Source organism: Neolamprologus multifasciatus, chromosome 23 (assembly GCF_963576455.1).
Source record: "Neolamprologus multifasciatus chromosome 23, fNeoMul1.2, whole genome shotgun sequence".
NCBI classification, from domain to species: domain Eukaryota; kingdom Metazoa; phylum Chordata; class Actinopteri; order Cichliformes; family Cichlidae; genus Neolamprologus; species Neolamprologus multifasciatus.
Genome location: NC_140460.1, coordinates 40031448 through 40048237, shown reverse-complemented (window position 1 = coordinate 40048237; position 16790 = coordinate 40031448). Strand labels below are relative to the sequence as shown.

Genomic DNA, 16790 nt, shown 5'->3' with positions numbered 1-16790 from the left:
TCGTGGTTAGCTAAAGAATTGAGCAAACCCGAAGACGTTTGAGCAGAAAAGTTGACACTTATTGGACAGGAAGTGCAAAACAGCAGCCATGATGCTTTTTAAATATTTGATGCATTGGTTTCCAGACAATAAAATATAGAGAAGTCATTAAAAACATCTCATCTGCCTTCTTTCGATGTGGAGTAGTGGCTCCACGCTGACTAAAGCCGGGCATACACTGCGCGATTTTTGGCCCATTTTCAGATGACTTTTCAGTTGTGCGACCGTTTTTCACCTTAATCGTGTGTCGTGCATCGTGTAGTATACATGTGGTAACGAGACGCAATCAACAAGAGTTGGATGGACACTGCTGCTCAATCACAGCTGCCTGTGTTTTTATTAGCAATTTAGCAAAGTGGATGGTGTGTGTGTCTGTGTGAGTGAAAGACAGAGCGAGAGACAGATTGTGTTATAACCTTCATGTTACGGACGCACAGTTTGAGCACTCAGGTCGCATCAGAGCATCGGGCTGTATAGTGTGAGACCTGCATCGTGACCTATGAACTTCTCACCCTTGCGATTCAAACGTACAGTTTGAGCAAGAGCTGAATAACGCGACTGTAAAAATCGCAGTGTTTAAGTTTAAGCTTAAGTCAAATAACTGAATCTTCACCGTCTCTTAGGCTACGTTCACTCTGCAGGTCTTGATGCTCAATTCCGATTTTTTTGATCAAATCCGATTTTTTTTGTCTGCTCGTTCACACTACAAATAAAATGCGACAGCAAACGCGCTCTAGTGTGAACGCTCAAAGCGGCCGCATGCGCAAAAGAAGACGTCACACACAGCGCGCTCTGTTCAGACCCAGAGCAACAGTATTGTTTGACTGATGGCCTTAATATAAAGACTTCGGACTTTACGTTTCCCAATTTTTGCTTTAAGTTATTTTGTTATTTACATAATAATGTAAATAACCTAATAATGATCCTTATTGCTGTTTTAGAGGAGCACTGCTTCAAAGGATAGTTGCAGATTTCTGTCAGAATCTGCAGATTATACAGTACAAATAAAATGTTCACGTTTCTCCAACGTTGTCTTCCCAACAGTTTCACCGGATGGACAGGAAGCGTTCGCGATGTCTTCTCTGGCGCTGATAATTGGCGTCCGTCTTATGTCAGTGACGTAAAAGACGGATTTAATGCGACATGACCATCAAACAGCAGCCGCTTTCTAAAACATCAGATATGTATCGGATTCAGTACCACATACGAAAGTGACCCAGATCGGATTTGAAAATATTGGATTTGTGCCGTTCACACTGTCACACCATGATCGGATATGGGTCGCATAGGGTCAGAAAAATCGGATTTGATGCGCTTTCGCCTGCAGTGTGAACGTAGCCTAAGGGAGTAGCCAGACACCTCAGACATCTCAGAGAAACCTTATTTCTGTCACTCGTCTCCACAATCTCATTATTTAGGTGACCATAGAACTCGTCACCATAGGAGAAGGTAGAGACGTGGATTGACATGCTAAAGTTTAAGCTAAGTAGCTTTGGATTTGCATGACCTTTCTGAGAATTCAAAAAGAAGCAGTTAAACACTTGAGTACATGCAGGTCATAAACACGAATGCATTAATCAAAAACCTCTTGAAAATGTAGAAACTGTATTTTAAGTTTTTTCTCATTTCAGTAGCTTATCAAAACTTTCTTCATTAAGGTATTTATGCACTTACGATAACAGAGTTCAAATTGGATTTGAAAAAAAGAATTTGGTCTCTTTTCAATCTTCTTTCAGCCTCTGAGCCCAACCTGAAGCTGCGCTCCCGGCTGAAGCAGAAGGTGAGCGAGCGTAGGAGCAGTCCGCTGCTGCGTCGCCGAGACAGCCCCATCACCACCGCCAAGAAACGCTCGCTCGACATGGCAGGTAAGAGGCAAACGGCTCGCTCAGAGTTTTACTCCACGCTGCTGCTGGTTTCTTGTGTGTTTGATTTGTGTGTCTGCGCGCGTTTCAGACTCGGCATGTAGCAGCGCACCCGGCTCGGGCCCGAGCTCTCCAAATAACAGCTCCAACAACATCCCCAATGAGAACGGCATCACTGTGTCAGTGTCCAACAACACGGAGGTAACACACGCACACATGTGCTTATGTCTGGTGCTGTTATAGATGCCATTTATCTTTTGTTGTTGTTCTTGTAATTTTAGCATAAAACTTATTCAGCCTGATCTCTGAAACTGTAGCCTGGCTACAGTTTCCAGCGATGTGCTGCAGGTTCTCTTATTAGCTTTAAAACATTGCAGCCTGGAGTATGTATGAAGGCTGTGATTGAGGGATGTTCGCATTATTGTTCTGTGGACAAAGAGGCAGGCTGAGGAGCTGGCAAGATGCTATTTGTGGCAGCCATCAGGGGCACTCAGGCAGTGTGGAGGAGGCTTCTGTCCGTGACAATTTTACATCAGCAGTGAGGGTGCACATGTAGATCTTTCCCCGTGTGTGGACTTTTTTTTGTTTGTTATCTGTGTGCAGGAGGTTTTTTTTCCTTGATGCAAACAAAGATAAATCATTTAAATGTGTTTTCCAGGCATCTTTGGCCCAGAGGCTGTGCAGCGGTGCTGATCGTGGCTCCGTTAGCCAGCTGTCCCTCTACACTTCCCCATCTTTACCCAACATCACCCTGGGGCTGCCTGCCACTGCCACAGCCACTGCTGCTTCTAATGTGAGGAGGAAACTTGACTGAACAGCTTGCACACTGTGCATCTATCTAACTGTGTTTGTTTTGTTTAGAGTGCACTGTCTCCAACTATTTCTTCAAATCTGCTTGCACGCTCTTGTCCAGGTGACCTCAGCCCAACAGGATGGAGGCCTGCAGCCGGCCCTCTCCCTCAGCCCTCCATTCCTCTCCGGTGGCCACTTGACCCCCTACTTGGCCGAGGCTGGAGCAGGAACAGGCGGGCACGGTGCACACAGTCCCCTGCTCCAACACATGGTGCTCATGGAGCAGAGTCCAGCGCAGAGCCCCCTGGTGACAGGTAGAGGAAACAATTCACCTTTTATTAAATACCTTAAAGCATAGACTATATATACATGAAAGACGGCGATAGCCACTGGTGTCCAAATTAGCTATTTTTTGCAATCACTGTAGTGATTTGAAGGCCGACATGACCGCATCTGGATGAGAGGGTAGACCTCGGGTGTTACCTGAACCCTGGGGACAGCAAGCTGCCTCCGTTAGATAAACACGCTTAAAACAACATATACTTGGAGGAGAAAACAGCTGCTTCCCTGGAGTGTCTTTTAAATAAAACTGAGTATTGAACAAGATAAAAGAGCACTCAAAGTGGCTAGATCCTTAGCAATGGGTTTGTAAACCTTACGTATGCTTTGTGTAGTTGTCACCCAACTGTGAGCTCATATCTTGAAGGTTCAAACTCAGCCCTGTGCCAATCATCTTGGTTTTTGGGGGAGAGATAAGCGGGTGTTGGTATTTACTGATGCTACCAAGGAGCATCCATAGACACAGATACCTGCTAATGAGCGATGATGTGTAAATAAACACGCCACTGACATGTGGCACAATCAGCCATGTCATTTTGTGTTGCTTTTTGATTCATTAGTGACGGAGTCCTTGTGCCTTTATTGTTTAAGTTATTTAACACTGAACCACGAAACAGTCAAACATGTCTGCACAGACAAGTTAGCAAAGTTTTTAATTATATCTTTAAGGACTTTGCAAGTAGCAGCATGATGAGCTAAAGATATAAAATTGTTGTTTTTTGCACCAACAAGTTAATTCCCAAAGAGACATTAGCTGAAAACTTGGTGTGTCTTAACATGTTGTGAACCTGGACAGAGGTCGTCTAGGATGGATGTCAAAGAGCCGTTCTTAAGTAAGGGAAACACTGTCAGTATCAATGTTCCCTCTAAGCTGCGAGCGTGCGCAATTGCGCACTGCTGGCACGTCTCTGCGCACAAAAAAAATCTAACCTGAATTGAAATGAAAATGAAAACTTCAACAATTCTGTTTTGCAGTGTTAGTCAGTGACTCGCTGCTCCCGTATGGGATTAGAACGATGCCACCTTATCCCAAAGTCCAGCCAATCACACGATTCATTATTCGTTTAGCACAAATCTTGTGTAGTTAGTGTGTAGTGTAGTCAATAGTTTTGTTATGTCAGAACAATGAGGCGACTGCTGAATGTTACAGGTGTTACAGCAGTGATACATCTCCTGCTGTTGTCAGGCCTGCAGGTATCAGGCTGTTGTTCTCCTTCATCTCATAGTGGACAGAAATTATTTTTGGAGTGGCACAAATAATTTGTGTGGCATCAGATTTGATGCAGAACAGCTGATTGTTCTGGGAATAGTTTGAAATGTTTATTTAAAAAGAAACCTTGGCTGTGTTTTTAGGTAAACAGCTGCAAAAAACTTTGTTTGCATAACTCAGTTACTTTTTTGAAAAAGTAACTATATCATTAACTGCCCAGCATTGGTCATTATTTACTGTATTTTGCAGACAGAGTTACAGACTCTCTCCCAGACCACAGACTCATAATACAGTCAGAGCTTTATGAAAAAATATATATATATATTTTAAATTTTCATTGTAAGTGGGATAAAGCAGTTAATTAAAAGTAGTCTAACATAAATGCTGTAATTTGATTACTTTAATAAACATGTAACTTGGATGATTCGATGCTGGCGTGACCACAGTGCACACGTCTGCTGTCGCTCACAGTGATCCAAGGGACGCTCAGGGAGTTTGTGCGTTCACACACATGAAACATTGGAGGGAACATCGGTCAGTATGTATGGTAGAGGTAAGCAGAGCGCTACAGCAGTGAATGTACAGGCATCTGTAAAACACGCTGGAGGCTCTGTCATGATTTGGAGCTGCATTTCAGCCAGTCATGTTGGAAATCTTGGAAAATTTGATGGATCCCTCAGAGCCCGGACCCCGACATTATTGAAACAGTGTGGGATCATCCTGACAGAGAACAAAAGGCAGCCTCATCCTGTCCTTCAGGAAGCCTGGAGAACTATCCCTGAAGACTGCTTAAAGAAATTACTGAAAGCTCCCTAAGAGAGTCCAGGCTATGTTGAAGAATACAGTTGGGCCATACCAAATATTGACATTTGACCATTTACTTTTGCATGTTTCAATAAGCCACTTAAGCTATTTTCCGTTTTCCTAGCAAAATATAAAGAAATGAAGGACAGCTGAAGGCTTTTGCACAGTGCTGTAAAACAGTTCAAGCCCTAGCAGGGGTTGAGAAAAAGCAACAAAAGAATCAAATGCAACGTAAATGAAAAGTAAAAATATTAATTTTTGCTCCTGAAGCCATCTGGTTTCACACGCACACACATGCAGACACGCATGGACGTGCAGAAAAATAAAAGCATCATCGCTGTGTGCCCCCTCACACTGACAGACGTCCATTCATTAGCTCGACCTAATGAGCTCCTTTCATATGTCAGCATATGCTGTCTGAGTATGACATGGGTCCATTGTGTGCCCTTTCTCATCGGCTCATTCACTCACTACCACACTGCGTCTATTTTCAGCGGGGCATTAGCAGTGAATGAGCAGTGACGCAGATACAGACGCACTTATGAGAATGTGTGTATTCTTGTCCAAAAACGTACAGACAAGGACGTATCAATGCCCACGCACAGGCCAAGAGAGTGTGAATCGTTACGTGCAGCAACGAGCTACTTATCAGAAAGACGCACTTTTAAAAAACTTCACGCTAACTCTTCTGTTTCATGTCAGCTCCTCCGCAGCTCCTTCTCTAAGTTATCGGTTTGAAAGCAAAGCGACGTGGTGCCTCTGAGGCTCCGGGTCTGCTTTCTTACTTTTTCTCAGTGCTGCGACTGATCTGAGCGGCTGAGATTATCTCGTGTCACTACAATGGGAGATTCACAGTATTGCAGCACAGATGGTTGTTTTTATTTGGTTCACAAATACATCTGCTAACTAATCCGAGGTCCAACGACAACATTAGGAACGCATCATATATTTATCTTGAATATGAGCGCTCTCATCAGTGCGGTTTATACTAAGAGTTCGGGATTTTCCTCGGGTGTTTTCGCTCCAGTCTGGGAAGTCTTACCCGAGACTCCTGTGAGCTGTAATCGAAGCCAGCTGGACTTGACCTGCTTCCCCTCCCCTCTGTTTAGACGTGAACCTGTTCGCGATTCGATTGTTCAGATTCTCGCTTCTGATTTTTAATTTGGAAAAACAGGGTCGCCACTCTGGAAATGCTGTCATATTTGCCCTGAGCTAACCGCCAGAATAGACTGCACACTCAAATAACCATGAATCATTATGACACCTAGTCTAAATAGTCGCTCAGGTGCTCGGAGCCACTTTAAGACACGTCATTGACAAAACACTGCTGCAGCACAGTTTCCTAAAAAGCTGCACGAAACTGAAGCGATGTTGTAAGATGATGCTGAAACAATGCTGCTGCTGTTACTGAGAAATCAAGCGCCTTGCAAGACTCCTTTGGTATCTGCTCTGCCTTATGTAGTAAAGTCTGCCTTGTTTGTGTCTTAGGTGTAAGCGGCCTGTCTATGTCGTCAGCAGCGTCCATGACCAAACTGCAGCGGCAGCACCGGCCCCTGGGGAGGACCCAGTCCGCTCCGCTGCCCCAGGGGACCGCGGCCCAGGCCCACGCGCAGGCCCTGGCACTGCAGCAGCTGGTGGTCCAACAGCAGCACCAGCAGTTCCTGGAGAAGCACAAGCAGCAGTTCCAGCAGCAGCAGCTCCACCTAAACAAGGTATTCAACTTGGGTTTTAATTGAACTTGTGATTTGTTTTAAAGGCAGCTTGTCTCCGGGCGCGTTTGAATGCAAAGTGTTGCCGTTTTGTTGAATCATGCATCCATGTTGCTTTATAACATGTTGTCTCAGGCGGGGGGTTCGAGTGGCCAGAAATCTGATATCACATTCACATAAACTGATAATTAATGGAGGCTATGAGTCTCAGAGGGCCAGCTCTGGAGCTGTAGTGTAGTAGTTTGCGTAGGCAGCACCGGGCAACACAGCCAATAATGTGTTAGCTTTGGCTGTGTGTGAAGCTGTTGACTTTCCTCTGCCCTTTCTTTCTCTCTCTGTAGTATTTTTGTTTGTGAGTAGGTGGAGGCAGGTATGGGTTAACATGTATAGCTGTGTGTGTGTCTGTGTGTGTGTGAATGCTTGCATCCACGTCTCTGCGACTGTGGCCGAGACAGTTGCCACGGGCTGCGAGGTAACCATGCGCTGCCATGGCAACCGCGCCGGAAGCCTCTGCCTTATATGGGCAGGGAGGAAGAGAGCAGCTGCCGCTTTACCTATTCAAGCAGGGTACGTGCTGGAGGAGAGGTGGGTGGATGAAACAAGGGATTTCCTCTCCTCCTCCTCCTCCTCCTCCACCTCCCCCGCACTGCTCTGCTCCATCTCACTCCCTTCATATGTTTCAGAGATCTCAAGTGGCAGATTTTTGCACAAACACCTTTCTCAACAGCCTCTGGCACGCCAAGGACGGCTTTCTGCTTGTTTTTGCCAGGACAAAACAGAAGAAGAAAGAAAATCTCTATTTTAGCATGTTATTCTGTCAAATTAATACAAGAGGGGGACAAAAGAGCTGGTTTTGTTCCTTTTTTAAATATTTACTGTGAATGTAGATATAGATAAGATTTACTCTTTTTTTTACATCTGACAAGTTGATCTAAACTTGAGTCCTTTTGGTTCTAGACTCTCATACTAGGAGGTCTCTGATTTGCCACACATGTAAAGGAATAGGTCAGCAACAGTTTTTTTATGTGTCCCAGAGATAGATGAAAAGGTTGATTACTGTTATGGGTGCAGCTTCCAGCCGGCCCAGCTCTGTCCTGATGTAGCAAAACCTGCCTACCAGCACCTCTAAACATCACTGCTACCTCATTTTTAAAATATGTGCAAATAGCTTTGTTTTTGAAAAGCTATGATCCAGATTAGTCTTTGCCTTCCTTACGTTCTGTCACCACGTCTTTTGCACTGTTCCTCTAAAATTTGTCCTCATCTACTTACGTGCATTAGACACAACCTCATTTTTTGACATGAACATTCATGAAATGTGTCATTTTTGTTAGGTTTGTGCATTTTTTAAGCATTACGAAAGTGTCAGCTTCAGCTCAATTACATCCTCACTTGAAGACCAGTGATACGATTAGGGTAACCAGATCCTAGCAAACCACAGAGATTATTAATGTAGGGCACAGCCTTCAGTATTATGGTCGTCAAAAAGTTTGATTTAATGTATCGCTACTTTTTAAAATAACACACAGTAGTACGGTGGCTCTGAGAGGTCATACACACTGTAACTTAAAATATCAGCAAATAGAAAAATTGCGCAAAAGGACACTAAACACAGTGGATTCTGAATAAAATACAACAGAAGTAGAAAAAAGCAAAATCACAGAAAAGTGTTTTTGGGCAGACAGTTTGCTAATAGCAAAAAGCTAATAGCAAACATGTATCTGTAGTATTATGTTAAAATGGTTATCATTTCAGGTGTTTTCTTAATTAATGGATACAATAGAATTAATATATAAACAAGTTAGGTTTCCTGTTAACCAAATTTAGGTTGCTCTTGTTGGTTTGCTAGTGAAAACTTTTAATAGCATTAGCTAACTTCTTAGCTAACTCTAATTCTGAATGAATTTCATTAAATGTAGCATTTTACATTGTACTCATGTAATACAATTACATGGAAAATGACATGTAGTCAAATTAGCTAAAGTCAGCATTTCAGCCATAAATATGTGAGTGTAGGTTTCCTTTAGCTAACCTTTTTGTTAGCATGTGTCATCCCCTTTATTTAAATGACACTTTTCCAAAGCATACAAAGAGAATAAAAAAAGATGCTTATGTTGCTTATGAGGGCTTAAACTACACTACTGATGCATTATTAAATATATCAACTGAGGGTGAGCTAAAACAGCGGTCTCCAACCTTTTTTGCGCCACGGACCGGTTTATGCCCGATAATATTTTCATGGACCGGCCTTTAAGGTGTTGCGGATAAATACAACAAAATAAAACTAGTACCGAACGACTCACGGAGGCTCGGGGGTTGGGGACCACTGAGCTAAAAGGCAGAGTGATACAGTTTGACTCTCCCAGACATTGTAAGTGTTCATATAACTGTAATCCAATTACACTCAGTGGTTCCTGCTTTTGCACTTTAGGTGACGCTTCATATTTTTTACTGTAAAACAAACGCCACATTTAAGATATTCAAACGTCTCTTTTAGCGCCACATATTGAAGTATAACTATATACCTAAAAGTCATTATTCACTTAAAGTTCATAAAGCCATCCTGCTAACACCAATTCAGTTACTGCACTTTAAAATGCACAAAAAATGTACAGAGAATACATAAAAAAACTGAAACAAGTCAGGAAGAAACGGGAACAAAAATCGGATCTTTTCAGTTTTGTCCAACACTGCAACAAAAGCAGGTATGCACACACACGCTGTGCACTTAAGCACCCTGGAAAGAGGCTGGCTGAAACTCAAGAACTGCACTGGTTTAGCATTAAAATCCAGCACCACGCTGGAAACAGCACAAACAGTCAATTCTATAGCCTCGAAGTTCATCTTACCTTAGATGTTCTTCTTCGCTTTGTACTTTTTTGTGTGAGCATGTAGATTCCAACAAGGCCTTCCCCTGGAGTGCATACTGTACAACTTACAACTGTATCCAAAGTTCCTCTCAACTTGAATTTCACACTTTGAGTTGTGCAGAGCGCCGTAGTGTAGCTGGTTTACATATTTGGTGGTTTAACAAGCGAAAGATCCCGAGTTCATCCCGGGAGGAGACAGAAATCCCTTTGAGGTTATGTCAGGAAAGGCAATGGAAAACAAAAAAAAAAATCTGTCAAATCAAACATGTAGCACCACCTGTTGTGGTGGCAACCTGTTGTTAATAAGGAGCACACCGGCTCTGCTGGTCAGCCCAAAGAGGAAAAACTCTCTACAAAGGCACCTGTAACAGGAATTTCAGAAGAGAAAACATCCAACAGCAGCCACACTTGGTGTCTTTCTGCCTTGAAGAAAGGTTGCCCAGATTCTTCTAGCCACAGTTTCCTGCAAGTGTGGATCCGTTACATGGTATTCTTTATACAAGTCATCCATGTCCAACTTTCCCCTGATATGTAGTACCTCAGCTGGATCAGAGAAATGGAAGAACCTAAATGTAAACATACCATACCATTTTACAACAGACGTGCGCACAGTTTGTGTAGCTTGAACAAATAAAAGCGGCGTTTAATTTGGCTAAATAGCAGAATAATGCTAAAGATCAAACCGCACACAAAAAGCAAGATGGCCTGGATCACGTATCAAGATTAGTTTAGTAAGACACAGATAACTATAGTCAAAAGAAGGTTTTCTAGTGACGATATGGTTTTGGCTCCTGTGCACATAGGTGGAAACCCTGAGACAGGGAGAGCAGGTATCTGTGAGAGATGTCGTCATGTTTCTGAAGATAAAATATCCGTGTTAGCAAAAGCTTCAAAACTATCATGGTCCCAAGGTCTTGACACAGAGTTGGGATTTTTTGTGGGATTATCGCTCACAGTGTTTTGAGTTTGTCTCCTTGTTGGCATTCTCTGTTTGGGTTTGCTGTGTTTGCACTCTTGGGTTTTCTCCTTCACTGTATTCCCTGTGTTCCTTAAAGGGAAGCCTCATTAAATTCAAATTTTGTCACACACACACAACCATACACAGTATGACATGGGGGTGAAATGCTTGTAGCTGTACAATGCCCGACCATTAAATGACAGAAAAAAAGTTTTACAGTATTTACAATTTACAGGTTACTACAAAATTTACAAATTAACTTAGAAATTTACAGTAAAAAATGTGCAAATAGCAGAAAGGCCTTGTGTATTTATTGCCTTTTGTGGTGTCGTCCACAGTCTTCCTTCTTTTCTTTCTTCAGTAATGCGACATATCATACAGGAGTGTTTGCGTACATACACACAGAATAGTTTGAACTAGAGAGACCGTACCTACCTCTTGACAGTACCACAGTACTGCTTCTGGACAGGTGTTGAAACAGTAATGAAGTAGAGCCCAGAGGAGTAAACATTGTTTATATGTCACATTTAGTAAGTAAAATAATAATATTTCATGGATACTTGCTTCTTTGATTGGCTCCAGTCAAACTTTTAGCTAATAAATGTACTGATTGTGATTGTGAGCTGCTAACCTCCGGATTACCTTTCATCTCACCGCACTGAACGTCTCAACAACTTTAAAGTTAAGGGAAATATTTTCATCCTAAGTTTGTTTATTTAAAAATGGCAATTTTATAAAAGTGACACATGACATTTTCCCCCGTTTTCCTGTTATACCTGGGAGTGACCACTAGTCTCTGTAATGTAGGGGAGAAAGTGTCAGGTAAAATACGGACTACCGTATTCTACTAATTATGTAACTGATATGATAAAGAAATATATCTGTTTCAATAATATATGGTTTCAACATCGAACACTTAAGATAATACAGTTCTGGTGTCATTTGGCTCTTGAATGGGCACTAGGGATGAGTATCGTTTAGGTTTTATCCGATACAGTACCAAACCGGTACTTTTGAAACGGTGCCGGTGCTTAATCAATGGAAAAAACACAAACTTTGTCCAAAAACCTCTCATGTTTAACTGTTTTCCACTTTTCTTTGGTCATTTTAGCCTTTTTGGCCAGGGTGAAGGGAGTATCTGCCATCAAACAAGAAGACAGCTGCATGTAGCTATGATGATGTTTGCTAGTTCACCTTACATGCATTAATATAATAACGTGGTTAGCCTACTCAACGTAAATTACACACGAACAACATTAAGCTACTCACGCAGAGAAGAACGGCTGCTGCTGCATCATCATCCTCATCATTTCTGTTACACTGGCAGGGCTAGGGGCCAGGACTCTACTCTTCGGGTTCTTGGGGGATGTTGCTAACTCCGGGTCGATAACAGGCACCACACCCGCAGTAGATGTGCACGGTGTGAGGTCTCGCAGCAAGCTATCAAATATGGCGCATTTCTCGGCTTTTAAAAAAACGCTATGCGTCGCCAGGTGTTTCATCAGATTTGAGGTGTTACCTCCTTTGACAGTATCACAGTATCACCTTAAAGCACTTGTTGCAGCTGCTGAGTTTGCATCTTTTGCTGTGAAGTACAGCCAGACTTTGACCGCTTCGCCTTGGGCATTTTTAATCTGTAGCTCTGCTCTAAAAGAACGTACGTACCTGGACCCGCCTACTATCCTCAGAAACGTAAAAGGATTGGCTAGAATTCAAAGTGTGTGACATCTCGGGGAGAAATAAAGCACCGAAATGTGCGCTGCTTTTCGGTCTGGTTACTACCGTTTATGTCAGAACCGGTGCCATCATGGCACCGGATACCGGTACCCATCCCTAATGGGCACCAAGCTGTACATGAGTATACTGTATGCCCATTGGATAATCCAGCCCAGATAACAACATAGGCCAGTCAAGAACAAGTGTATGATTGCCAAACTCCAAAATAAAAGAGATGTTAAAAACAACACAAAGGAGCAGCTGGATGTGGGTTGCAAAGTGGCTTGCAGTTGCAGCAGAGACTATAGACAAGCTAAAGCAACGTGAATACTGGGCCCTATATATGAACACAGGTATTATCTGACTGTAGACTGAGCTTGATTTTGTGGTCTAACATTATGCTCATTTAATAATTAGTCACATATAAATGTAATCAATTAATTACTGCTATGGACAAACAGCCAGTTTACCAGTGTAAATGTGTCAGATTAGCACCAAGTTTAATAAAAACAGAAACTTGTCTTTTATCCACATGTCTGCTTTAACTTGGCTGTTTGATTATCCACTGCTAATGAAATGAAGGGCATCAGTTTGAAGCAGATAGGCAGGAGGATTCTGGGAAAGTGGAGCAGGGGGAGGGGGTCAGATAGGTCAGAGCAGGACGTGAAAAATGGGGGTAAAGAAACGTCTGTTTGGATGCAAAGAAGACAAGAACAGTGAGGAGGAGGTTGAAAGGGAGTTGGTGAATGCTCTGACGTCAAGGCTGTCCCCTGGCACTGAGCCAAGGGGACCCAGAGGCTCACAGCTCTGGGAGCGCACGCACACACACACACACACACACACACACACACACACACCTGTAAATGTAGCTCACTCTCGAGACTTCCAGCAAACACTTCTCTTTCTCTCAGCCTTCATATCGTAAACTGTGGAGGCGAGCACTCTCGGGCCCTTTTAGCGGTTCGTGTCAGTAAAAGTGAATGAAGAGACAACTGAGTCACCGCTCGGTTAACGGGGGCCCAGAGTGAGTCGACTGAAAAGAGACGCGACGGGGAGCGGGGAATGTCTCTGTTCTGCGAGACGCATTTTGCCCCGGAGTACAGTCGGGAGAGCGGCTACTCACATTCAATTAAAAAGGAAAGGTTTGAAATGAGCAAGACACCAATCTGGCTGAGTAATCCAAATTAAGCTTGTTAAAAGAAGAATGCTCGAGAGAAAAGAGCGCTCTGCCAGGAATTTGTTTCAGAGGAGAGCGTGCCCGTTTGCCTTGAATGCAGCCTCACACGTTGGATTTGTCGCATCCCGCTGTTCGATTGTGAAATAAATTTCACGTCGCGGCATCATCGCCCTCACTCCCCTTTCTGTGTCTCCCTCTCTCTCTCTGCCTGCGCCGTGTCCCGCAGATGATGGCCAAGCCCAGCGAGTCGCCCGTGGGCCGTCAGCACCAGAGCCACCCCGAGGAGACGGAGGAGGAGCTGAGGGAGCACCAGGACGGAGGAGGCCTGCCGCACGGGGTCACCATCAAGCAGGAGCCCCCCGACCCCCAGGAGCTGCAGGAGGAGGTGCTGCAGCAGCACAGGGAGAGGCAGGCTGAGCAGGAGCTCCTCTTCAGACAGGTAAAAGATGAGGAGTTAGACGACATCGGCCGAGAGGATCAATATGAACTTTTAGAGCACCTGATTGGCTTAGATAGGTTGCAGGTGTTCCTGGGGAAGTCCTGGAGTGTGGCGGGGGGTGGTTTGAAAGAAATGGCACAGGGTTCATGAGATTAAGAAGCAAAAGGGACGATCAAAGCCAGATTATTTGTTTTGGCTGCCACCTTTTGGCCACAAGTTGCGCTTGCAGTAAAAAAAAACATCAAAGAGTTTTATTATCTAAACATTTTTCCTTTATTTATCCTTTTTGTGCGAGCAGCAGGCCCTGCTGTTGGAGCAGCAGCGGATTCACCAACTGAGAAACTACCAGGCCTCCATGGAAGCTGCCGGCCTCTCTATCTCCTTCCCGGGACACCGCCCCCTGTCCAGGGCCCAGTCATCTCCGGCCTCCGCTTCCTCCTTCCCGATCAGCGTCCCCACGCCCGATCCTCCAGTCAAGCCTCGCTTTACCACAGGTCAGCATCGCCCTCCTCTCCTCCCACTGAAGCATCACGTACTGTGTGCTCGTTTGCTTACACTGTAACTCAAATCTACAGTCACTGTAAAGCAACCAGTAGGATTCATCGCCAGTTTAGCCGCCTCCCTGTGACTTTAATTTCCATCTTAATGCACTCGGGACTAGAAAGAAAAAAAAAATCTCCCAAAAATCAGGTGAATTGGCCCAAAAACACTGTGCTAGTCTCAGCCTCCATCTGGTAGCAGAAATAGACGAGCTGGATCAGGGAAACTTGCCAAAATCTTTGTCTCTCCCACTCTGTTGTTTCACTCGTTGAGGAGAAACCTTTTTTTTTTTTTTAAATCTCCTCCCAGCCGCTTCAGCGTGTCTTTTAGGAAGCGGACTTTTGTGACAGTTGTTGCATGCGAGCACCACAGCTGAAGATATTTTTAGTTAGGCCTACTTTGCTCCGATTCAGTTCCAAACTACAGAAAAATGTGCGGGAAAAGCTCAACAGCGAATATCAAACAAGGATCTGATGCCTCAGCTTTTCAAAATAAAAGAGTAAGGCGTTCATTTCGACCGCTGTTGTGTAGATTAACAAAAATGAAGGTGGTATTTCACAATCAGAACGAGTGTAGTGAATGTTTCTGTGTGTTTCCCAAGGCCTCGTGTACGACTCCCTGATGCAGAAGCATCAGTGCATGTGCGGCAACACCAACAGCCACCCGGAGCACGCGGGACGTATTCAGAGCATCTGGTCCCGACTGCAAGAGACTGGACTCAGAGCTCAGTGTGAGGTAGGCTCGCAAAAAATGTAGATATCCAGCATCCACCAGCCGCCGCGCAAAGTAGTGAAGCGCTTATGTGAGCTGAATCCATCTGTGTGTCTGTCTGTGTGTAGTGCATCCGTGGGAGGAAGGCCACTCTGGAAGAGCTGCAGACAGTTCACTCTGAAGCCCACGTCCTGCTGTATGGAACCAACCCACTCCGACAGAAACTTGATTGTAAGCCTTTATACACACACACACACACACACACACACACACACACACACACACACACACACACGTTTTCATATCTCAGTGAGGACATCTCATTGACATAATGCTTTCCCTAGCCGCGTACCCCAACCCTAACCATCAAAAATGAATGCCTGACCCTGACCCTTAGCCTAAATCTAACCACAACCTAATTATGACCCTGACACTAAAATCACATTTTCTGCCCTAACAAAGATATCTTGTATCATGTATATACACACACACACACACACACACACACACACACACACACACACTCAGCTGCTGATAGTGTCAAATTGAATCTTTATTTCCTGCGACAGGTTCAATCACTCCTATGTTTGTTCGGCTCCCGTGTGGAGGGGTGGGGGTAAGTAAAGCTTGTTTGCTTTGTTTAAAAGGGGCTAAAACAGCTCACGTTTTCTGCACTATTCAACATCTGTTTCCAAGCCAGTTTATCAACACGAGACTCTGTTTTCTGGTCTTAGGTGGACAGCGACACCATTTGGAACGAGGTCCACTCGTCCAGCGCGGCTCGCCTCGCTGTCGGCTCGGTGGTAGAGCTTGTTTTTAAAGTTGCTACTGGGGAGCTAAAGGTAACCTTGATTACACCTGTCTGCTGCTTCTTGCTCTGTTTCCCACTGCGATGAAGCAAAGTTAATGTGTTTTTATGTGCTGCAGCTTTGCCACAGTCTTTGAAAATTCAGAGTGAAGCCCAAAGTTGCCACTTAAAATTTTAAGATAACCCCCTCTTATTCGTTCTGCATCACCCAGCCAGAGCAGGCTGAGCTTGGTATTTCGAATGTCCTTTTCTTCAGCTTTTTCCAGTTCCACTGGGGAGATACCACAGTGCTCAAAGGCCAAATGAGATATATATAACCCCCCCAGTGACTTCAGGATCTGCCCCGGGGTCTCCTCCCAGCTGAGGTACCCGGAAAGCTTCTAAAGGGAGGCACCTGGAGACATTTTAATAACCTGCAATCTCTCCCAGGATCACTTTATTAATGCTCTGTGTTCTAATGGGCTCTTGATGAGAAGGAGCAGGGTCTCTACTCAGAGCTTTTTCTTCTGGATGTCTTGGCAACCACATGCTGCTACTGAAACATGTGGTTGAAGTAGCAACATGTGTCTGTTGCTGTTGCTAAGTGAAGTCCAAAACATCTTTGTGATTGCTTTGGTCACTAAAAGATTGGCACATCTCTTGAAGTTTGTCAGCTTGTCTCCAATCGTTCACAAACTGGTGAGTCAGCAGTAGTGAAACTTTAATCAGTGCAGTTCACACTGAAAATCATTTGCCTTCAAAGTAAACGCGTCTCTGCTACAACCAACACGCTTCAATAGGTACAACTCCCCATGCACAGCTGGCCAGTGGTTGCAG

At 44.1% G+C, this 16790-nt stretch overlaps 1 protein-coding gene across 11 annotated transcripts in view; it reads left to right on the top strand.

Moving 5' to 3' along the window:
• LOC146492317 (histone deacetylase 4-like) overlaps positions 1-16790 on the top strand; it is a 92247-nt gene that overhangs the window by 61779 nt on the left and 13678 nt on the right. For all 11 annotated transcript variants that reach the window (XM_085151026.1, XM_085151029.1, XM_085151024.1 and 8 more), the window contains 11 exons: positions 1776-1904; positions 1993-2102; positions 2560-2694; positions 2815-3007; positions 6535-6758; positions 13703-13915; positions 14214-14409; positions 15057-15190; positions 15295-15397; positions 15736-15782; positions 15901-16008. In XM_085151026.1, coding sequence (XP_085007152.1) covers positions 1776-1904; positions 1993-2102; positions 2560-2694; positions 2815-3007; positions 6535-6758; positions 13703-13915; positions 14214-14409; positions 15057-15190; positions 15295-15397; positions 15736-15782; positions 15901-16008 — 1592 coding nt within the window. The remainder of the gene's footprint in view (positions 1-1775; positions 1905-1992; positions 2103-2559; positions 2695-2814; positions 3008-6534; positions 6759-13702; positions 13916-14213; positions 14410-15056; positions 15191-15294; positions 15398-15735; positions 15783-15900; positions 16009-16790) is intronic.